This window comes from Lissotriton vulgaris, chromosome 7 (assembly GCF_964263255.1).
Source record: "Lissotriton vulgaris chromosome 7, aLisVul1.2, whole genome shotgun sequence".
NCBI classification, from domain to species: domain Eukaryota; kingdom Metazoa; phylum Chordata; class Amphibia; order Caudata; family Salamandridae; genus Lissotriton; species Lissotriton vulgaris.
Window position 1 is genome coordinate 1289140902 of NC_141695.1, and position 24269 is coordinate 1289165170.

Below are 24269 nucleotides of genomic sequence, written 5' to 3' on the forward strand. Positions count from 1 at the left end.
CTCCAACCCCCCCAAACAGGCTGAGTTACCCGCCCACCCCACCCCACCCCGGGAACCCACAACTAGGAGAAGAAGGAACAATGGAAGAGAAGGGAATCATCCCGTGAGGGCATGGCAGGGCTAGGCATACGCCCCTGCAGAAAAGCAGGGTGGCCAAGCTATAGTTTTGTCAGACATCATTCAGCAAGAAGGGGAGAAGATGATGAACCAGTAATGTCTGCACTTCTTCATCATTATCGCTGATGCGGCCAGTCCTGTCAGGCTGGGATGAAGAGGGAGAGGAGCAGGCGTCTTTGTCCAATTTCTTAGCAAACGCCAAGGCCTCCCTGGGGTCAGGAAAAACAAGTTTTTTTGTGCCCTGGCGACCCCTCACCTTCGCCGGGTAAGCCAGTGAGTGCGAAACCTCGTGCTTCAGGAGGATGCGTTTGGCAGGAAAGAATTCTCTCCGTGCAGCTTGGACAGCAAGAGTGTAGTCCGGGTAAAAGGAGTGTGTGTTACCCTGGTGTGAGATGGTGCCCCTGTCACGTGCAGCACGAAGAATGGCGTCCCGGTCCCGGTAGTTCAAGATCTTGGCAATGATGGGACGGGGGGCAGTCCAGGGCCAGGACGGGACCCAGAAAGTGATGGGCACGCTCCACTATAAAGACTGAGGACAAGACAACACCGAATAGTTCCTTAATCAGCTGTTCCACAAAGTCCTCCTTCCTGGAAATGTTTATGGACTCCGGAAAGCCTGTGATGCGGAGGTTGCTTCGTCGGGATCGGGCCTCCAAGTCCTCATTCTTATCCCGGATAATGGCTAGGATCTTGTCCATCTGTAGTAGTTTCTGCCAACCCTGGGTGGCTGCGTCCTCAGGGTTCGAGACCCTGGTTTCGACGTGAAGAATCCGGGCCTTCACCGTGTCCAGACGGGCGGATAGTTGGTCCAGCTGGGCGGTTATGCCCGTCACCGTGGATTTGACGTCCAGCATAATCGCCTTGAGGTTGTCTTCGCGAGTTGAGGGGGTCTCCAGGTTGACAGTGGAATCAGCACCCTCGAAGCCCGCAGCATCCTGACGAGAAGACCTCCGGAGGTCAAAGGCTATCTTGGGCTGTTTTGGATTGTTTTTCCCCATGATGAGAGGCGACCAACCCGTGCCGGCCAAGCCATAGAAAGCAAGTCAGGTGAGGGCACCCTCAAAGTCACAAGACAGTGAGCCCCTGGGAGGGAATGGGGCAGGGACCCACCTCGCACCCAGCCACCAAGCCAAGCAGGCACACACTGAAGGAGAAAGTCCGTCCAGGAAGCACTCCGTGAGGCAAGGCCAGGGCAGCAAGGCCAGGGCAGTGAGGCGTGGCCAGGCACCGGACGTAGTAACAGGCAAGAGGGCAGGGTGCACGCGGTCTCAATGAGCCCACAAGAGCGGGAGCAACAGTCAGCCGGGAGGGGAGAGCAGACAGGGAGTCGGTGGAAACGCAGCAGGTTTAAGGCCCAGTCTTGGCGGTACATCACCTGGGCGAGGTCCAGGGTCAGCGGCGAAGGCAGGCAAGGCGCGGTAAATAGCGGGCAGCGCCCACGCAGCTGGAGAAGCAATTGTGCGCCAGGAGGGGGGGAGCACACCTAACTGCGGCGCAGGCGAGCGGGGATTGGTGGGGGGCCCGCCACTCAACACCCCGAGACAGGGGACTTGCGGCGTCCGTGGAAAGCCGCCTGGAGGCAGCCAAGCCACAACACCCTCCCCGCAGTGCACCAGGACAGGCCCCCGCCTGCACAGCCACAGAGGCCACCCCACTCACATGCGGGCCTCAGACGATGTTCAGCGGTTCTCAGAGGGCCACAACTGCCACAGGGAAAGGCCCGACCTCGTAGTCCAGAGGTCGCGGGCCCGATGCAGCTGAACGATGAAGGGGCCCCACTGTGGAGCGCAGCTGGAGGGCAGCATCATGAGAGAGCTCCAGACGGCCACAGGCAGAAGACAGGCCGGGAGCTGGAGGGGCCGGAGCAAAACCAAGGCCCGGTCACAGATGTGCGGCAAACAGGCGGGTAGCGGGGCCGATGCTGGAGGCAGGCGGAGCACAGGCTACCGTGGGCAGCGCCCACGCCCCTGGGAGGCGGATGGGTGTCAGGGGGGTACTGCACGGCAGACTGTGGCAATAACTAGCGGGAGGACGCGGGGGCCCGGACACTCACGGCAGCCGCGCGGAGCAGCCTGGAGCGCAACTAGGCCCAGCGTCCACCTAGCGGCAAACAGGTCGGGCGGGACGGTCAGACCCCCAACCCCACAGCGGCAGCCCCACTCACCCGGGGGCAGCAGACAGTGCCTCAGCAGCACCCGGCGTCCACCGGCAGTCCCATGTAGAGAAGGCACGACCTCGCGATCAGAAGGTCGTAGGACCAATGTCCCAGGAAAGATGACGGAGCACCGCCGCCAGACACGATCAGGAGCCGGCGACACGATGACACGGTGCCTCACCTAAGTGAGGGTCAGGATTCAGCAGCAAAGGCAGGGATGTCTACAGGATTATGGCGGATTTTGATGCTTGCCCGGCAGAGCCCACTCAGTGTGCAGCCATCTTGCAGCCGGTCAAGCCACGCCCCCATGTGACTGAATTTCTTGGTTGAAAAGAGTAACCTGGCTGCTGCATGTAAGACAGCTTTTCGTGGAGTAAGGGCAGATTCCAAAGCCCCTGCAAGAACTGAATTGCCAAAGTCTAAGCAAGATAGTATTAGAGCACAGGCAGCCGTTTTAGAGTGATCTGGTTGCATTATTAGTGGAAATGAGCACTTTTAGCAATTTTATTAATGCACTGGATCATGTTTAAGGAGCAGTCTTGTCATTCCCAGGGAGCATACGGACAGTGACAAAGGGGGATGAAAACCCATGTAAGTGATACAAGAAATATACTTGCACATTGTGTTAAATGAGAGTGAGTGAACCATAATGAAGCAATACTTTGATAAGCGCAGTGACATGAAAGAAGACAGGTTTTATACCTATGAACGATCTACAGAGTAACACATCCACCTTCCGGGTGGTTGCTTGAGAGTGTCCTCTCACTATTACAGATAAAGTATCACTTATAGTGTACCAGGTGGTACACATCCCATGACTGGAATATTGATGTCCATATATCACAAACTAACCGTTTGCAATAAGCAAGAAGAAATTATAAGATTGCACCTCAACTTTATTTGCATGTCACAGAGGAAGAATGGCACGAAGGTAGACAAACAAGCACGAGAAAGCCAAAAAAAAGAGCTTAAAAAGGAAAGATAAAGACAGGTGTGGTAGACCCTCCTACTCCAATTTCTTGAATATCCGTAAGATTCCTCTTGCCAGCAACGCTAACTATGATGCAACCACAATAAATGCCAAGTGTCAACACAGCTTATCGGTCAATAGCACAAGCATAACATACAGCAATGACAGTCATATACTACATCACAATAGGACACAGCCACAGGACAAGCCCAAGGATTAAGTTACAACATCAGCCACACACCACAAAGGTTATGTATTACATATTCATGTTGTTTCTTGCATATCTTGAATATTCCACCAGGGATTTTAAAATTAAATCTGATAAGATTGCTATTGCCATGTTTTACTGCAGTAAAGTTGTTCAGCACCTTTGGTATAAGGAACTCACCATCAGCATTAATATTAAAATATGAAATGGCTTTGTCCTTCAGCTCTGCCAAAGCCAATAGGTCTCTATATAATGCAAGCCTGAATATCCTGTCATCTCCCGCCCCTTCCCCCAGAGTCAAATGGTTTCTCCCTAACTCAACTTGTCCCTTGACTGTTTCCCATCTTAGCACCGTTAATAATATTTGCAAAGTCTACTGACACCAAGATAAGGTCTATGTGGATGTTTGACATGAGAAAGAAAGTAGGAATGAATGATCTTTCAGCACAAAGTCTACTAGTCTATATAGCGAATCTATGTTCGACTTTCCAGGGTACAACCTCGCTTTCCTGTGTCCCCTTTCCCGACCTATCAATTTCACCAGACATCACCAGATTACGGTCTCCCAAATTAAAACTGTGCCTTCAGCCACCCTTTCAAGAAATTTCATAGCAAACTTGAACGACCTCAAACTTGAAACCTCTTCTTAATAGTAACACTACACACCCCTTCTTACCTATCCATAAGTTGGAGTAATGAATCATAGACATCATTGTACCTTGAGCTTTATGGAGTATATGTGCTTCCGGGAAGAAAAGCACATAGCAGCTAAAGGGCAGGAGGAGTCTCAGAATCAGCATCCTTTATTAGGATGTTCAGCCCCTTCACCTTAAAGAAGAATATCTGCATCATCAATCCGGAGGTCATCTCCTCCTGTCTTTTGTACTGTCCATTTCATGTTTCCCTTCCTATTCTCTTTTAAGCTCTAAACCTGCGTTGGATCACAATTCTCCCCTCCCCACTTAGCTTCATTACCCCTCCAACTACAACCCTATTTCAGGTTTTTCACTCACCCCTATATTCAGTAGGTTCCTAGAAAATAGACCTGCGGAAACATTAATTATGAAGGAGAGATGGGCTGGCTCAGTCAGACAGGACAGGATGCACTTGTGCGCCTCTGTACTTTGTCTGCTCTGCAGTCCATGCGTGAGCTCACAATTTTTATGTGACATGGTGCTTCTGTGCTTAACAGAGCACGTTTACTCAGTTGTCTTCTTTCAGCCATGCCACATGCCCACTGCACCCATGATCTTTGTTTCCACTTAATTGGGTACAATTTTTTCTGGCTTATATCAACCACCCCCTCCTACTGATATGCCCCTAAAGGCCACCTAGATTTTGTCTTTACTACTTGAGTCCCAGAGACCTCCAGATTCTCTCCTTGTCAGCATGTCTCGTCTGTTCAGTGATACCCCTCGCTCAGTGACTTGCTGAGAGGCCTCCAATGGCACCTTCAATCCTCTCCTTCTACACCTATGAGCAGCTGTGCGGTTCCCCACAATGATTCCAGACTCTGCTCTACTTTCTAAAGGCGGCAGTGAGTCGTCCAAGACCTGTTATTCACTGTTCTAACCATGAGGGCCTTAAATTCAGTGTCTTTTCTCCCCTGAGCATTGCTCCAGAACACGCCTCCATCATGCTCAGTGCATAACCCCATTCGCCACATTCAGGTCCTTACCCTTTTCCTTCCAATCCTGTGGCTTACTCCACCAGCTTTTTAATGCAAGCCTATTTTGGGAGGGCGGAAGGAGGAGGCTCCCACTTTGTTCTGGGATTTACGCTAGGTTGGGCCTACCACGAGGGAGACCACACCAAGCGTCCCAGCTGATGAGGTAATCTTCGATCAAATTAAAACTTTTTTAACTTGCAATACATTTTAAAAATTGCAATTCCAGACATAATCAGTTATTTCAAAAAGACATACTATCCCAAGTTTGATACAGTTTCTTATAAAGGCGAAAGGCGTCTACCAACCTTCTGATTGTGGCATTGAGCCTGACTAACAAATCTATGCACAAGCAGAAGATTAATCACCTATTGCGAGATCACCAAAACATCTGATCGACCTTATTAAAAAGTATGGCTGGAGCTTGTAATACTTTGTCCAATTGACCTTAATGGGGATTTGGCTAGGATATGAGCAATTGGATATTAAGGTGGTGCTAGGAAGGCCCCAGCAACTAATTTTCCAGTTTGATAGTAGGTGGTATTAGTTACTTTACTTTAACTAAAATCTCTAAAACGTATATATAGCCAGGTTCCATAGGCCGTTTAGACTGACGCACTGACCTCCAGGAGATGTTTAAAGATTGTGAGTGTGATTATTCTGCACCTTATCACCCCCTTTACTTTGTGGGAGCCCTTAAAAGCAATTTTCCAGTTAGACAGAGAGGGGAAATTCCTGCTCACCCCAGTCTCCAAGGGTGTTCTTTGATCTGAAACTGCCCAAATTGTGTTTATAGCCCTTAAAATTCAAAAAATATTATGAGGTTCAATATCACAGCTGGTGTGCCACAGTCAGCAGGTGCTCCCACCATGCAACAATCTGCAGTGAAACCAACCTTTCATGAGACACAGATACCATCTCAAGACCTTTTGCAGAGTGCTAGTCCATTTCTAGTAACAGTAATCTTCATTACTTGATTTTGGAGACCAGACAAAGCAGTAACTGGCCTCTGGTGTGAACTGTATTCATTGCTCTCCTTGCCACTGGCCACTGCAGACCGAGAGCTCCTTTAACTGGATGTTGGAACTTTGACTTAAACTAGTTCTTTGGCACCTTTAAACCATCGTTTTTCTGTAGGACAGGATGCGTTTTTACTTTTGCATGGTGGACCTTTGGGTGAATAAAATGTTTTGGTGCTATAGATTCATTCTTTTTGGTAACTTTGCAGCAGTTTTGGCTGAAATACAATGAGCTGGCCTCAGTTGGTCGATTAAATCTAGTTTTACATTCCCATTAATGACTAAGTAGCATTTTAGATTACAGAATGCTAGATCAGAAAAGCTGGAATAACACTGGCACCAAGTAAAAATGAAATGAAAAACTTTGACGTTAGGTCAAGAATGCCCCTCCAGTGGAGCAGAAAGCCATTCTGTAATTCTATTGCACACAGATAGAAGGATGTGTTAGGTCGGATCATTCTGGACACCCAGCTTCAACGCGGTTGATGCGACCAACGCTGAGGATAGTCCAGAGAAGCTTTAAATCCTGACAGTCTGTACCAATGAAAGGAGACGGTCCAGATGGTTCTGTACCACAACTATTCAACTCTACTTCTCAGTTAAGAAAAACTATTCCAATGAAATGTATTAAAATAGGCAATTATCCTAACAAAATCATGTGTCTACTGTAGTAAGTTTTACTATACACGTCGAAATCTGTTGGATGGAGAGCATACCCTGGGTTACTACCTTAGTACACCCTACAGAAGTTCTTTCCATTAATTGGGCAATATTGAGCAAACCCCAAAAGCCCTTTTCATCCTGCAAAATAGAGTATAGCAGCATCATCACTTGAACTTGAAAGATTAGTTTAAGGTTTTTGCAAATAAGTTCTTAAATGCTCGCAGTATACGGTGCAGGGATACATTGAAGAGCTCATGTTCATTGTAGGCCAGTGATGAACTTGGTATGACACCGATTGAGAGTTCCAATGTTCAAAGATACCGTGTCAATTTGATTAGTCTGCCTATTTTTTTCAAACCATGTCATCTTGCCATACCAACTGGTGGTCAAAAAAATTGTGATTTACTCTGATAACTCTGGAAGGCTTTGTGATATGTGAATAGCTGTACATATCTGTGCTTTTAGATATCTTCCGTATAACATGTCACCTTTATAATGTTTATCTGGATAGAAGCGTATAAGTAAAATTCATTTGACTGAAATGATCTTTGTTTTAATTCTTTTATTTGAATGCAACATTTTGAAATATAATGTTACAGTATGCAAATGACACTTTAGTACAAAAATAAGAATGAAAAGCTTGCAGCTTGAAGAACAAGTTACTTACCTTTGGTAACGATGTATCTGTAAGAGACATAAATTAGTTATAGATACCTTACCTTAGAATTACCCCCAGGCGTCAGACTGTATCTGGAGACATTTTTTCTTAGCAGTACCCCTGCGCATTGGTAGGTGGTGTCGGACGACTCCCTGTCTGTCATCGGTGTAGTGGTCGCCGGGATGACGTCGCTGTGTCTACTTAGACTCCGCCCCTGAGCGAGAACATCAATTCTGACACGACTTTCCATGCCAGAAGTGCAGAGCCTGGCAAGACACTGACCACTGGTGCACAAAACTAGGGCCCTGCAAGGGAGGATGGGTGAGAGGGGGGCAAGGAATCTATAACTAATATATATCTCTTACAGATACATCGTCACTGAAAGTAACTTCTTCATCTAAAAAAAACTATTAGTTATGGATTTCTTACCTTAGAATAGATATCCCAGCAATACCAATCCCGCTGGAGGGTCTGCCAAAAAAGTTAACAACAGGAGAACAGAACGGCTGCAAAAGTCGTCTCTCCGGACTCGGCTGAATAGGAAGTAATGCCGTGTAAATGTGTTCAAGGATGCCCACGTTGCTGCCTGGAAGATGTCAAGTAAGGGAACTCCACGTCCCAAGGTAGTAGTGGCTGCCGTTGTCCTGGTAGAGTGGGAGCGCAGTCCTACTGGAAGTTCCTATTTAGCTAAAGAATAACAGATGGTACATTTGAGAACTGCCAGACCTTTTTTGGGCACCCACATAACCTATGAAGAGTTGATCGTCCACCCAGAAATCTTTAGTGCGGTCACGGTAGAAAGCGTGCGTTTTGGGTCCAGACGGTGGAGTCCCTCCTCCTCTTTGGAAGGGTTCAGAGGCAGGAAGAAGGTAGGCAAGGTGATGGTCTACTATGTAGAAAGAGGTAACCACTTTTGGCAGAAAAGAGGACCTAGTACAGAGGACTACTTTGTCCGGATGAACAGCAGGTTTGGAAGATAAGGCCTGAAGCTCACTCACCCTGCGAGCAGAGGTGATGGCAAGCAAGAAAGCAGTCTTCAAAGTAAGGAGACAAAGAGGAAAATTATGTAGTGGCTCAAAGGGAGCACACAAGATAAGTGACAACAAGATTCAAGTCCCATTGGGGCATTACGAAAGGAGACAGAGGAAAAAAAGGAGTAATTCCCTTCAGAAATCTGTTAACAATAGGGGACTTAAAAAGGCTGATCAGGAAGGCGAAGAAAGGCCGAAATGGCCACAAGATAGCCTTTAAGAGTGCCCAGAGCAGAGCCCTGCTGGGCCAAGGAAACAATGAATTGGAGAACATCTGAAAGAGGGGCAGAAAGGGGATTCACAGCCTTATTATTATTATTATTATTATTGGGACATTTATTGAGCGCTGCGCTTACGCACACCGGCGTGTCCACGCGCTAAAAGTGGGGAGTAGGCAGATGACAGGGAGCACAAAAGCAGCCCGGGCCATTATTTGCTATAGAGATAGGTTTTTAATTTTGCCCGGAATCTGGCCTCATCTGGTTCCAAACGCAGGTCCGTTGGCAGTTTGTTCCAGGTAGTTGCCGCCAAGTGTCTGAAAGACCTGCCTCCCATGCGGGCCTTCTTAATTCTTGGGGTCTTCAATAGGCCACCCCCTGTTGATCTCAGCGCCCGTGTTGGTATGTACGCTTTGATCAAATTCGTCAGTGGGGCGGGTGCCCTGCCATTCAGAATACGATGACAGGTACAGAGAGCTTTGTACTCCACTCTTCTCCTTACGGGGAGCCAGTGTAGCTGCTGGAGGGCCGCCTTGGAGGGCGCCCTTTTTGGCAGTCTGAGTATCAAACGTGCTGCCGCATTCTGCAGCACTTGCAGCCGGGCCATGCTTTTTTCTGGCGCCCCCAGGTATAACAGGTTCCCGTAGTCCGCCCTAGCTGTTACCAGGGCATGAACCAGGGTTTGACGTGCTGCCAGCGGGAGTAAGTCCAGGACCTTTCTCAGCTTCTTCAGGATCCCGAAGCAGACTCCCACCACCCGATTAATCTGGGGGCCAAAAGTGAGCCCTACGTCAAACCACACCCCCAAATTACGCGCCTCTAGGCACGGAGTGGGGGTGGGGCCAAGGCAGGAGGGCCACCATGCCGGCGACCAGGCAGACTGGGCTCTCCCTACCACCAGCACCTCTGTCTTGCTGCCGTTCAGCTTCAAGCAATTATTGGCCATCCATTCGGCAAGATCTTGCATACACGAACGGAAGCCATCGGCAGCAAGACAGGGCGCCTGCGACAGGGAGATCACCAGCTGCGTGTCGTCGGCATAGGAGACCAGTTGGAGGCCATGACTCTCCACGATCGATGCAACCGGAGCAACGTACAAATTAAAGAGGGTAGGGCTCAAGGACGAGCCCTGCGGCACGCCTTGGCCCAGGGGCACCCCCCTAGAATAGCAGTCTCCCTGCCTGACTTGAAAACTTCTCTCCTTGAGGAAGTCTTGGATCCATCTCAGCGCGGTGCCAGAGATGCCACCTCTGTTCAGACACTGTAGCAAGATGTTATGTGCTACAGTGTCGAACGCCGCGCTGAGGTCCAACAAGATCAGAGCCATAGTTTGGCCTGCATCCACGCCCTCTCTCAGATGTTCCGTCGCCATAAGGAGGGAGCTTAGCTGTGCACTTGTAAAATTGATACTTGTATAGCGCACTACTCACCCGCAAGGGTCTCAAGGCGCTTGTACGAATACCGCTGTGGAACCCATCCTGGCTTTCCCTGTGAGGCGTCCACTCCTGGGCACCCCCAAGGTGGAGGCCCGGCATCCTTAGCGTTGTGGGGGCTGTTGTGGAGATTAAGCAAGCTATTGCCCAGAGTTGCAGAGTGGGACTCAATGATTGGAACAGGCAACGAGGCGAGAATTATCAGGTCCGTGGAATTTTTAAGCCCAAGACCCGCCGAGGCAGGCAATTGAACCCTGGTCCCGGGCTAGACCTCTGCATCAGGGTCTGCCGCTCTAACCATTGAGCCACACTTCTCCACTAATTTGTTCCATCTACAGGCGCATATCGTTTTAGTGGAGGGACGCCTGCCTGCCAAGATGGCATTACATTACAGACTTCGGGAGGAAGGTCAAAAGCTGTCAACTGTCGCCGCTCAATCTCCATGCAAGGAGGTGGAGGACCGTCCCCTGCTGCTGCAACAGAAGATCTTCCGGTAGAGGCAATCGGATCGGAGGATCAATGGCCATGCTCAAGAGCTCGAAGTACCAGACTATTCATACTCAGTCTGGAGCCACAAGAATAACTTGAGCCCTGTCGCGTTTGATCATCTCTGGACAGAAGTGGTACAGGCAGTAAGGCGTAGCGGAGGCCGCAATTCCACTCGCAACGAAAGGCGTCACCAAGCGATTGCCGCCTTGGAAACTTCAACACACAGATCTGCTGACATTGAGCGTTCTTTTCGGTGCCGAATAGACCTAACCAAGGATCTCTCTACTGCAGAAAGAGACCTTGCACCACTTCCGAGTGAAGACGCCATTCGTGATTCATCATGCACTGGAGGCTGAGTTTGTCCGCCCTGGCGTTCAGGGAGCCTGCCAGGTGTTGAACCACCAGGGTCATGCCCTGATGTTCCAGCCATGTCTAAAGGCGAAGAGCTTCTTGACATAGGGTCCACAATCCCACCTGCCCTGGATTTTGCAGTACCATATGGCGGTTGTGTTGTCCGTGTACACCTGCACAACTCTTTCTTTTTCAGTGCAAGACTAATTGCCCGGAGCTCCAGAAGGTTGATGTGGAACCCGACTCCGCCGGAGACCAGAGGCCTCTGATCTCTGCCTTCCCCATGAGGCCACCCCATCCAGGGAGTGAAGCATCCGTCGCTACTGTGAACTCTGGTTGGGGAAGGGAGAGGGATCTGCCGTTGACGCAATCCTGGTTCATGAGCCACCACTGCAACTGAAGTCCCCTCAGAGATATGGACGACATCGGAAAGATTCCCCTGATGCTGCGCCCTCTGGAACTTCAGGTCCCACTGCAGAGCCCGCATATGCCAACTGGCCTGATCCACTAGTAGGATGCAGGAGGCCATGAGGCCCAGCTGTCTCAGGGTCATTCTCACCGAATTCCGGGATAGAGCCTGAAACATCAGTATCGTAGCCCGAATATCCCAGACTCGCTGCTCAGGAGGATAGACCCGAAACTGCGCTGTGTCCAGAACCTCTCCAATAGGAGTTTATGAGAGGGAATTTGGTGCGACTTTGGCACGTTGACTGTGAACCCCAGAGAGTGCAGGAGGTTCGCCGTAGTCTGTAGGTGGGAGCCAACAGCCTTGGGGGAGCATGCCTTCAAAAGCCAGTGGTCGAGATAGGGGAAGACTGGAACCGCTGATCTGTGCAGATGAGCTGCAACTACCGCCATCACTTTCGTGAACATACGATGGGCACTGGTAAGGTCAAAGGGGAGCACAGTAAACTGAAAATGCTCATGGCCTACCGTGATCCGTAGGCAACGCCGGTGGGCAGCCAAGATGGGGATGTGAAAAAAAGCATCTTCACAGTCCAAGGCTACCATCCAGTCTCCAGGGTCGAGGGCAGACAAGACCTGAGCCAAGGTTAACATTTAGAATTTCCCCTTCCGGAGGAAGAGGTTGTCATCCCTGAGGTCTAAGATAGGATGCAGGCCTTTGTCCTTGTTGGGCAAACCAGGAAGTAGTGGGAGTAGCAACCACGATCTACTTCTGGCACAGGGATGCGTTTGATGGCTACCTTGACCTAGATAGCCATAACTTCCTGGTGGAGAAGGGCCAGATGATCTACCGACATGCAATGGAGTGTTGGTGGCATGAAGGGAAGGATAGTCTTGAAGGGGAGGGAGTAGCCCCTTCAGACTATTTGCAAAACACACCTGTCCGACGTGATGTTGCGCCAGTGGGGGAGGTGATGGCGGATCCTGCCGCTTACTGGCAACAGGTGGCCCTGAAAGATCTGACTTGGAAGCTTGGAAGTTGCTGCAGGGGGGGCATTGGTGGATTGACCCGGCCCCTGCCCACACATCCCGGCCAAGCAGAGGCTGGGTAGCTTGATCAGGTCTGTGGCTCTGGGTGGAACGTGGTAGGGCACCCCTTTCGAAGCCACGAAAGAGATGAAAGGCAGACTGCATGGGGCGAGAGGTGGCAGTGAGGCCCATGGATCCAGGCGTAGCCCTAGAGTCCTTCATACGCTCTAGTGCGTTGTCTGCCTTTTCCCCAAACAGGCGACGGCCATCAAAATGCATGTCGAAAAGGGTCGATTGGACATCCCCAGAGAAGTCGGTGAACCTCAGTCAGGCGTAGCGCCTCAGTGCTTCTGACATTGAAATCATTCTACCCATCGAGTAAGTGGTATCCAGCCCACACCGAATTATGAACTTTGTTACGTCTCTACCCTCTACAACATCGCTGGTGAGCATGGCCCGGGCCTCCTCGGGGCACTGTGGCAGCACTTGCGCAACCGCGTCCCACACAGTTTCTGAGTAACGACCCATGAGACATGCAGTGTTCACCGACCACAGTATTAACCTGGCGGAAGAAGACATCTTCCCAAGATGGTCCAGCTTCTTGGATTCCCTATCTGGGGGAGCAGTAGGGAATGCATCTTTTGAGGTTGAGGCTTGGACCATCAAGCTCTCAGGGGTAGGGTATTGAGAGAGAAAAAGTGGGTCGCCCAGGGACGGGCGGTGGCGTCAGGCAATCATCCTGTCCAGAGGAGCCCCTGCGCTGGGCTTGGACCAAGTGCCCAGAAAGATGTCAGTGAGGGCCTCATTGAAAGGCAACGGGGGCTCCGAAGAGGCTGCTGCCGGCTGAGGCACCTAACCTCCTGACTGCCACCGTATTATGCTCAAGGCCCAAGGCTTAAGCCACCCTATGCCACACCACAGCATAGGAAGCTCCCTCCTCTGTAGCCACGGTAGGGGGAGAAAGCATACCAAGGTCTGGGGAGGTATCCAGACCACTGGCATCACCCAACTCCTCTTTACAGTACGGCTCTTCAAGTTGGTCTGCTAGGGGGTCAACAGACCCCTCCCAGTCCTCGTCGCTCTCTTCTGGCTGCCTGTCAGGGCAGTAACCCAGTCCTCCTCGCTCTCTTCTGGCTGCCTGTCAGGGCAGTAAGGAAAGCCAGGGAAGAACAGCGGTACAAAAGTACCCTCTGGCGTCGGTCCGGCTCAGTGTCCAATTCGGGGCTGAGGCTGAGGTCAATGCCGGCTGGGGGTGAGGCTGGGGTCGATGCGGACTTGGGGCACAGCCAGATTCGCCACTGGAATTGGAACCATTAAAGGTACAGTAAGGTCGACCGGTGCTGATCCGGATCCTGGCCTGGATCCATGGGGGCCCTGCGGCGCTGAGGCCGGAGCCACCAGCATCGAAGGCCTAGAGCCCCCAGCTGAAGGTGCGCCGGCGGAGTCGGGCTGCCCATAGATGGAGTGGAGGGCTTTGTAAAATGCACAAAGCTCCCGGAAACGGAGGGAAGTGCGGAGCTGTCCCTGCGGGCTCCGAGAACGGAGTAGGAGAGCAGCGATGCTCCGGGTCCTGTGTTGCGTCGGCCAAAGGACAGGGAGAAGGCGAGGATCGAGTATGCTTCTTCGCCTTCTTCTTGTGCTTTGTCTTACCCGATGGGTGCGAATACTTCGATGACAAATGGGGATGGCTCTGCAACTGGTCCCGCAACCTTCACCTCGACCGGCACGGAGCGGACTGTCGTACCACCAAAAGCTTTCGGGACCACTCCTGCAAAGACTTTGGGTTCAGGGCCCGGCAGTCGGAGCACGACTTTGGGTTGTGGCCGCGCTCCAGGCTCCAGAGGCACACAAGGTGCGGATCGGTGACCAACATCAACTTGTGAATGGGGTCAGAGAGGTTGAAACTGGGCCGACGACTGGACATCCCTCGCACACCAGTAGACGCAAGACTCAAAAAAGATGTTGACAAAAGTTGAAAAAGAGTTAGTCAAAAAGAGACTAAGGGGCACGCTCTCTCCGGATCAGTGCTGTCTGGTGTGGAAAAGGAAGAACTGGCATCAGCGCGCAGGGGCGGAGTCTATGTAGACTCTGCAACATCATCCCGGCGACCACGACGCCGCTGACGGATGCAGAGTCACCCGACGCCACCAACCGATGTGCAAGGGTACTGCTAAGAAAAAAAATTCGCCGGATCCAGTCTGACCCCTGGGGGTAATTCTAAGGTAAGAAATCTATAACTAAGAGCCTCTTTTAGATAAACATAATGTACTATGGTTTTTAATTTTATTATGTCACTTTCATTTCTTGGGCTCCGCTTTGTATTTTTTTTGTGACGTGCAGGGAGGAGGACGCATCTGCGTGATCTGTTTACAAAAGCACCAGACAGTTATCTAAAAGTCACACTTTACTTTTTAAAAAGGGGTCCTATTTATATGAATGTTTTCTTCTGCCCCGGAAACTACTGATTATCCTACCCATACACTGACTTTAGAACCTGGCCATCATGATCCTTCCTATAGTTGCAGGCAATTTAGCGGTTAGTGCTAGTACTATTTATCTGCAATTTTAGGCCGCGACTATGTACAAGTGATAGTAGTCCAAGTAATAGGTGTCTTTAAATGGGACAAAACACTTTCTCTTTAAAACCATCTGACCGAAGTGTCAAAGTGTTATGTGTTATCCTTTACATTAATTTAAAGTACATTCGACCAAAACACCTCACTGGCTACTCTTAGTTATAATATTAACACTCATCATTTTTTTCACCCTGATAAAGAGTATATTAAAGACGATTAATTAAAGTGTTAGGGCTGGATGTTGTGAAAGTTAAAGAGAAGTGCTTCTTACAAAGAATTCCGACGTACAAGATCAAAGCTTTTTCATTACTTTCAAAAAGCAGTTACGTTTGGATTTTCTCCTATTCAAAAAAATGGACAGTTAATAAACAAATGCCATTCCCTCACATTCACTCTCAATCACTTTGAGATGACCAAGCTGCACACTCACTGATGCAGCTAAAAATTATTCTTGGATAATTTACGATGTAATCAAAAATATATCGGTGTTTTTCCTTTATTCCAATTAAAATCACACCTATAGATGGAAGAGAAAGGCTCAAATTCACTATTGCAAATCAATTAATCACTTATGAACAAATAGTAGAAAAATAAAAAATGTACCTCATAAACGTGCATATAATTTCATTGCTGGAAAAGAATCCTTACCTGAACCGTTGTTAAAGGGCTCCCTGAATGCCAGACGATGACCTCGCCCCCTTCACTGCCAGAGACCACGAACTGTCCGTTGGGAGACCAAGCAAGGGCCGTCACGGCGCTCTGGTGATGCTCAGCAGAGCCCTCATCTGCGGAATCAAGAGTCGAAGAGTGAGGTCATGGGTCATGCAACTGTCGCTGCCATTCGCTGACCAACCAGGGGTCAAAGGGTTACTGTGGGGCTTCGGTCCGAACATGACAAACATCCTTACATGGAACAATATTTTCACTTAAAATGATTATATTCACAATACCGGTTTAGTCATGTTTGTTTTACTTCAGAAAACAGCATCACAAGCATATGTATCACATATTAGACTGTTTTGATACAAACTAGCTGCTGGTGGAGTTTGCAATCACTGACGTTTGCTGTTCTAACATCTGCAAAATGGCGTCTCTGCTCAGAACGAGGCCTAGTAATTGTAGAGTATTTATATAGCGCACTTCTACCCGAGTCCTCGTAGCGCTGTATTCATACCGCTGTGGAACCCGTCCTGTCCAGAGTTTATCCTACCAGATCTGCCCAAAAGCACTGTGTAGATGTGTAAGGGTTTTAAAAGATGTACATGGCTGGGTCAAATCCTCACTGCTAAACCATCTGGAAAAACACAGGCTGAATAGGCCAGGGGCAGCTGACGGGGTGACACAGGGGTCCTCATTATATTTGGTACGTAAAGTGTGTATGCCACCCTTAGCTATAACCTCAAGCTGTATCATGTGGAGCGCTGGGTGCATGCAGACAAAACCAGGAACTAACTAGATATGACACATGGAAAAAAATAACAAAATGACGACTGTTGATGAACAGGTAACTGCACCAACCACCGCCTCCTGCCCGAGATAGCCGAACTGTGTGTTTATAGTCTAAACTCTTTCTCTAAATGTCTTCAGGAGGCGTAAATATGAGGTCTGAAAGTCTTGTCAATTATTAATCTAACTGTGGCTTGCCTTGAAAATGTGTGTGAGCTCCTGAACCGAAACAATGTGTGAGAACTGTTAAGAGGTTTTCCTGTGTCTGCCAGTATGTCAATATGGAATTCAAAGCATTTTCGAATGTCAGCAAGCCAAGGTTCGGACGGCCTGCATCTTAGACAGTGGGTCAAAGTTCAGGAAAACACGAGCTTTGTGTGCAATGCTAGTAAGTAAATTAGAGAATTGGTTTTAGACCGGGAATCTTCACCATTTAACCAGAAAACGAGTCAGGCAGGGGTCATATAATCCAAAATCAGAAATGGAGCAGGAGTAAAAACACACCCCATTGATTTGAACAGCATAGAAGGTTAGCCACTGGGGAAGAGTAAATAAATCTAAAGATACAACTAAAATAAATAACATAATCCCAGTTCATAAAAACGAATACAATGTTTTCAACATACCACTGAAACTGTCCCTACTGTTAGATTAAAAGGGATGCGGGCAAAAACCTGAGGGAGCATGGCAACCTCGGGGTCCCATAATTGATACCCCCGAGATTAGGTCAGTATCAGGGACACAGACATCTTAGGTCCACTGAGGATACCTTTAGACCTGGCATCTTTGGCGTGTTTTCCCCTCTCTTTTTGCTTCTGGCCTCCTGTTTTTCACTGCCACTGCAGGGTCTGTGTGGGCAGTTTTGAACTGCCATGTCGACCTGGCAAGTGCAAACACAACAAGATAATGGATGGAGTGCTGAAACGTTTCAACCACTCACCCACAGTCAAGAGATCTGGATTTAATCCACCGCTCTTTTGCTTACTATGCCACCCCAGTCTGGACCTTACCATAAGCAAATCAGTCTTGACCCTGCTCCTCATGGGACAAATACTTATTGAACTTCTAATCATGACGTAAGGAAACAAGTTCAAAGTAGAATAGTATATATTATTTAAGCAGAGAAATAAATCAACATAACCGGGCGTATCTCATATCTTTTCGTATTTCAATCAAAAGACAAATGGTTTCACTAGGGGTTCAAAATGATTAAATACTTCAGCAACATTGATAACTAAACAAGAAAGAAATTGTTTATATTTCGCTAATTATCAATGTTCCATAGCCCATTCCTAAGGACATTTGGTTTGGATAGTGTCCTAGACATATGAACAAAATCCCCAGAGTTTAATATGTAACCGAGACTAAAAGGAAATGGGTTAGGGCGTCAATGTTTCGGTCTTTTGTGAGGGGAATCTATGAGATCATCAGGATAAGAGGTTTCATATGAAGATCCAAGATTCCTTTATGGCACAATAATCTAATCAAAGAGATTCTAGGATGGAATTTCTCACAGGTGAATTGCAGAATATTTATGTCAAAAGGGCGGTGTTGTGTAAAGTACTCAATTCAATCCAGTAACATTATTTTAAATAGCGGTGTCGCAGCTACAGTAAGCTGTCCCTATTAGCTCTCACTAGCGTGTTGTGAGTCAGCTAGATAGTAGACATTTTCTTGCTCTACCATTCTGTGCTTCTGCCTGCCTGTGGAATCCACGTCTGGGTTGGTTGGCAGTTGGGCGGTTTGTGCATTCACTCTAAACACTCACACAAAGGGATTTGAGGTGTGCCATGCATATCCTGATGGGCCATCGCCAGCTGATGGGCCTTCCTGAACTAGAGTGTTGGGAGGAGTGGTCACTGACACCTGAATAGCGTTGTGCCTGTCCTCACACAAAGCTGTCTCCATCCCCCACAGTGAAAGGACTGGGTTTTGCTTTCTCTATCCTGTTTTCAAGGTTCTCCAAGGGCTTTTGTGTGCTTGCCTCCTGTTAAAAAGTCTCAGGGCCATCAAAGACTTCACCTACCAGAGCCTGGGCTCTCCTGCTGAGAGTCCTGACTTGCCAAGTGGTGCCAAATCCAGTCCCAGGGCCCTTGGAAGTTGAACCTGGCGAGCTAAAGAAGAAAATCCACACATCGACTCCCAGCATCTGTTTTTATCAATGCATCGTTACAAACTTCAACGCATTGCAACTGCCAGCACAGGAGCATAGTTCCCATTCAGCGCAATGACTATGGCTTTCACCGCAGGCCCCAGCTTTCCGTCGCCGCAGAACGAATTTGAGCAAGGCATCACCGACGTACGTGATGCACCCCTCCCGCTCTGACACTTTGCCTGCTTCATTGCTGAGAAATCGATGCAGCGCGTCTGGATTGTCAACGCATCATCCATGGGTACAGAATTCTTCATCAACGTCGTCCAGCAGTAAGGAACCGAGGCCGTGTGTACGGAGATGGATGCACCGTAAGGAACCGATGCAAAACCTCACCTGACAGTAAAGAACCAACAAATCACCTCCACTGCGTTGAAGTAAGGAACGGACGCATCATCTCCCCTGGCAGTAAGGAACCGTCGGATTGCTTTGCAGGGGTTATACTAGCTGTGTGACTTCCTTTCCCTGACTAGAATAAGGGTCCCTACTTGGACAGAGTGCAAACCTCAGCTAACTAGAGAGCCACATTTCTAACAGATACATATTCACCTGTTTTAGCATTAGCAGCTATAAGGACCTTAGCACATAATCCAAGGGATCGAGTCACTTATCCCTTTTCCGCATTACTCTGATGAACTTAAACATTTCTCAGACACACTCGTTGGAATTGTAAGGCATTGGAATTGTAAGGCTGAACTTTATTACTTTCATTCATATCCCCAAAAGCAGGTGTTACATCCTCATTACTCATGCATATCAACAAAAGCAAAGCAGACTTATTTGTACTTGTTCTCTATTACAACCACAGACTTGCAAGGGGTGACCACCTGCGGTGTCAACTGTCCCTCAGCTGACTCCCGAAGTGCAAGTGAAGTGTCTGCACCATTAGGTTGTATACTTTTTGGGGCACACTGCTGTCATCACCACCACGTGGCCAAGGAGTTTATGCTCCTTCGCAGCTCCCTCCAGCTGGCCTTCCCCACACTTTCTTCTTGCTATATTGACAGCCTGCCTCTACTGTAAGATTCATGATAAACGTCTATTCCTGCTCCAGTCAAGCATACCCCATTCTTTGATTGGTATTCAGGTATTTTCATGTTAATTAACCAATGTGTGATGTTGTTCCATCCCATGGACTTGCAGTATTTGCCAGTAGCTCTGGTGAGCTTCCTCCATTAGTGCTCCACTGCGGGCTGTTTCTCCTCTCAATTCGAACCTTGGGATCAGGCTGGACCATATAAATGTTGTCGAGACCAGCAGCCTATCTACCCCCACGAGACCTCGCCTCATGCTGATGAGCAGTTGCTTTCTTCCCATGTCAGTCAAATTGTTACCCTTAAGGTGTATAACCAAGATATCTGGTCACTTGTTTTCCTCCAGCAGTTCCTTAATGAGAGCGACAGGATACCCTCCCAGGTGATAGTGCCTCTACCGATCAACTCAAATTGACATAACAGATAGCCGTTAATGCCTTATCCGGAAGAGACTCTTATCTAGCTGCAGATTCCTTAGCTTAGAATATTCCCCAGGTGTCAGACAATCCGGAAAGTTTTAGAAGCAGTCACCTTGCGAGACGTTAGGTGGAGTAGGTCGAGTCGATTGTCTCAGCATCATCATTCTGTACCAAAAGTGATGTGAGCGGTGCCTATATAGGCAACACCCCAGCGTGCTGACCTCAGTTTCGTGACTACTTTCTGAGACAGTAGTATGGGGTCAAACTGAGGTATTGTGACCAATGTGCATAAGTGAGGTCCTCAATGCCTTCTTTAAAAGGAAATCACAGTTCTCAGAATAGAGATGATGGGAGGGTGGGTAAGGAATCTGTAGCTAGATAGAGTCTCTATCACATATAAATTGTTGTGAGGAAATGTGGTGTATTATATTATGTGTGTGTGCGACATTTAAACAGAACCAAAACAATTAAAGAAGAAATCGACAAGACACTTAGGAAATCCGACACCTACTTATAAAAATAGACCATTTAATGTCTTTTTAGACAGCACAACGAAAAAGATCCCCCAAAGGACTCTGGAGCTATAGAACTTACAAGTTATTGTAAACCAAAGCATTTCACTCAACCGCAATATGACACTTAAAAAAAAATCTATCAAAAAGATGGGCTAGTTGTATTGCGGTCACTTAGTAACTTTAGGTTACTAACTCCTGTAGGGAGCAAGTCAGGGGGACCAGCAAGGTACTCAGAAACAGTTACCTCAGCAAGTGAAGCAGTCCTCAGTCAGTTCGAGGTACTTTGATTAATTACAGTCGTTTCCAATGGAAGTGGTCCTTATGCAAGATGCTGAAGATGCTCAAGGATGCAGTGGATCTGATGCAGTCAACAGAGGTCTTTTTGCTGCTACTCTTCGATGATGGGATGGGGGGGTGAGGTCCTGGTTACAGGGTCGACATCCCTTGAAGTCTTCTCAGTGCTGGTAGAAGTCCAGTGGCCACTGGGCTCCAGTCACCCGCTATCGCGGTCACAGTCAAATCCTTACCTGGGCGAGAAGTCTCCAGACTCAGTTGCAACTTTTAGCATCAGTTCCAGGTCTCTGATGCTGCACTGCAGTGGCTGGTGGCGGACTTTAGATTCTAGATTACCAACTTGTCCAAGCAGGTTTCTCAGATGTTGTAGCCCTGTGTTGTGAACAGGAGGTCAGCTGATTGACCCTTGAAGTCTCTTGGCTTCAACTAGGCTCCCAAGACAACTTCTCCACAAGCAGAGTCCCTCTTCTTCGCTAGCAACCAGGTTCAGAGAGTTTAGTCTACGTCGGTGTAGCCTTTCTTTGTCAGTTCCACGGTGCAGCAGGGAAGTCCTTCTTCAGTCCGTCTTCAGTCCTTCTTCCAGTCCAATCTACATCTGAGTTCTGGGTGCCAGGATGCCCCTATTTATGCTCAGTAAATCCACCTAGGGTAGGATGTGGTTGCCAATAGGCTACCAGATTTCCTCCCTCCGGATGACCTTTACCTCAGAAGAGTGGCAGCTGGCTATACCAAGTTGCTCCATTTTGTCAACTCCCAACTTGGAGAACCTCTGTGTCAGAATCCAGTGCCCTCAAGCCAATACATGAGGTTTGGCTACCAAAGGGGCAACACTCCCTGAAAAAATGATTTGACAACAGGTTTCCCCTCTCTTGGATACCAGCTAGTCTGCCAAAAAACAATGGGGCTACTCCTCTGCAAAGTGTTCCCCATTTGCTCTTCATAGGAGGTTTCAGCTTGGACGCTTGTTTTTCAGGCCAAAACCTGTGTGGATTCCTGCAAAAGGGTGGTAACACCTCTCTCCAGTACAGGCTCCTATTGTCTCCTTTCCTAGGAGTTATTAGTACGCCTTGTAGCAGGTCAGAAAGCTGTCTTGGGTACCAGCTCCTTGTGTAACCATTAGGGGCACAGGAAATTGAAAGCAACAACGTGACAACTTTGTAAAAGTTGCCCACAATTATACTTGTTACATTAATTTTTGACTTGAGAATCACCTGTACTCCCCAATAGGGCGACCAAGTCTTCTCACAGTACAAACACTAGTTTCACGTTTTTACAGCCCATGGAGTATGCTGCATCCTGCCTTAGGGGTCGGTAGGCCTGCTGTAGGGGTGACTTAGATATATTGCAGGGGGAGGTTTGGCGTTGCCATTCCTTTAAATGGCAAAGCAGGGCTAGCAGTTTAAATCTGCTCTTTCAGTCTACAATAGCAGACTGGGAGACTCGTTTTACCTGTGTCACACCCAAGGTAGCACAACCAGTGCTGCAATTCCTGGGGTGACCGGCTAACTTAAATTGCCCTGGGTACCATATGCTAGGGACTTACAGGTTAAGTTAGCCTAAGCCTATGCCAATTGGAAAGAGCTAGTGCAGCACACATTTTAGGGTCAGGCCACTGGCACGGAGGTTTGGTTAGCAGGCCTCAGTGCACACTCGGTGTCAAAAACCCACCAGCATCAGTCAAAATATTTGAGGGGTGCCCATTCAAAAAGTGTTACTGAAGGTACGTAACTTGTTCATATAATAGACACTTCTAGCCGCAGGTCTCTTACCATAGAACAGATACCCAACAATACTGACACAGAGAAGGGCCTGGGAACTGGTTAGACTAGAAAGTCCTGGAGGACTGAACAGACGAAATGCCCATCACGCTGGACCTGACAGCTGAGACAGTAGTGTTTGGCAAACAAGTGCAACAATGCCCACCTGGCTGCCTGACAGATGTCCAGGACTGGGACGCTTGTAAGCTCGAGCAGTGGTCGCAACTTTTGTTCTGGTGGAGCGAGCCCAGAAGCCCACCTGGGGTTGCTTCTTGGTCAGTGGTAGCAGATTTTGATGCAGAGTACAATCCACCCGATGGTGGTTCTCTTTTGCACTGCTTTCCCTTCCTGTCCTCCAGCAAACCTCCAGCAAACCCAACAAGAAATTGATCACCATTCCGTATGTCTTTGGTATCATCAATATAGAAAGATAACGCTCTTTTGGATACAGGCAGTGGGGTCGTTCTTCTTCCTTGGAGGGGTGAGGTGGAGCAAAGAAGGATAGCAGTGTGATGTTCTTGTTGATGTGAAAGGGTGTCACACCCTCCAGGAGGAATGAGGCTCGGGTCCAAAGGACAAGTTTGCCTGGAAAGAAGTGGGATATAGAGGAATGACAGAGTGCCTGCAGGTCACTAACGCTTCTCGCAGATGTAATAGCCACTAGAAAAACTTTTGTTGGAGAGTAATCTAAGTGTACAGATGTTCATGGGCTTTAAAGGTGAACACATCAAAAAGATTAGGACTGGAGGAGCCTAGCCTGCAGCCGAGATGGCCGCCTAGCTCTTCAGCTCCGCCGACCCTTGCGCCCTTCGTCGATATCCTGGCAAGAATCCTGTGCCTCCGAGCCCCACGCTTACCCGCGCCATGCTCCTGACCACGCTGCTGTGACTCCGGTCGTGAACGGAGCTGCCCCGGCGGAGTTGAGCCCCGGTTTCCTTTCTGGCCTTCCAAACGGTCGCAGCCGGGCCATTGTTTAGTGGGGACGGCCGGCGGGCCATTGTTTAGTGGGGACGGCCGGCGGCGACAACGACAGCAGCGGCCGCTGCGGAGAGGGAGGAGCCGGTGCACCGGACCTGGAGCGTGGCGCTGGGATTTTCACAGCAGCCTTTTCCTTGCTCGGCTGCCCAGCGCGCCCCGCTCGCAACATTGTATCCGGCTCCCGTATATTGTATCCCGGCCCAGCTGGGAGAGGGCCGGGATCGCTTCTTTGTTGCAGCCTTCAGCAGCGGACGCCATCTTCCGCATCGGAAGCCCTGGGCTTGCCGGTGGGTTTCCCTGCACCGCAGATCCTTCTGTCCTTGGAGCCTCTCCACGACCGGCTGCCTCCACGTTTCCTGCACCACCAGGGCCCCGCAGAGGGCTCATCACTTTTTGGATACCGATGGCTGGCGAAGGGGGCTTGCTTCCCGGGGCGCTCGATGGTTGCTTGCCTAAGATGGCGGACGCAACAGCACCCTCCATCCTTGATCCACCGCTGGGGCTTCGCGACATCCTGGCTGCACTGGAAGACCTGCGGTTGGCCTTTCGCGACTCTGCCACTGGTTTGGGGGACCGGCTTGATGGGACTTTTTCAACTGGCCATGATGATTCTCCAGTGCGGCATGTTAAGCCACATCTTCAGCTGACGGTCGGTGGATCACCCGAGTTGAGGTATGTGACAGCGA

The 24269-nt window shown here is 49.1% G+C and overlaps 1 protein-coding gene across 7 annotated transcripts in view; it reads right to left on the reverse strand.

Moving 5' to 3' along the window:
* Window positions 1-24269, reverse strand: part of TEP1 (telomerase associated protein 1) — a 1080103-nt gene that overhangs the window by 155118 nt on the left and 900716 nt on the right. For all 7 annotated transcript variants that reach the window (XM_086931874.1, XM_086931872.1, XM_086931869.1 and 4 more), the window contains one exon: window positions 15637-15773. In XM_086931874.1, the coding sequence (XP_086788000.1) occupies window positions 15637-15773 (137 nt within the window). The remainder of the gene's footprint in view (window positions 1-15636; window positions 15774-24269) is intronic.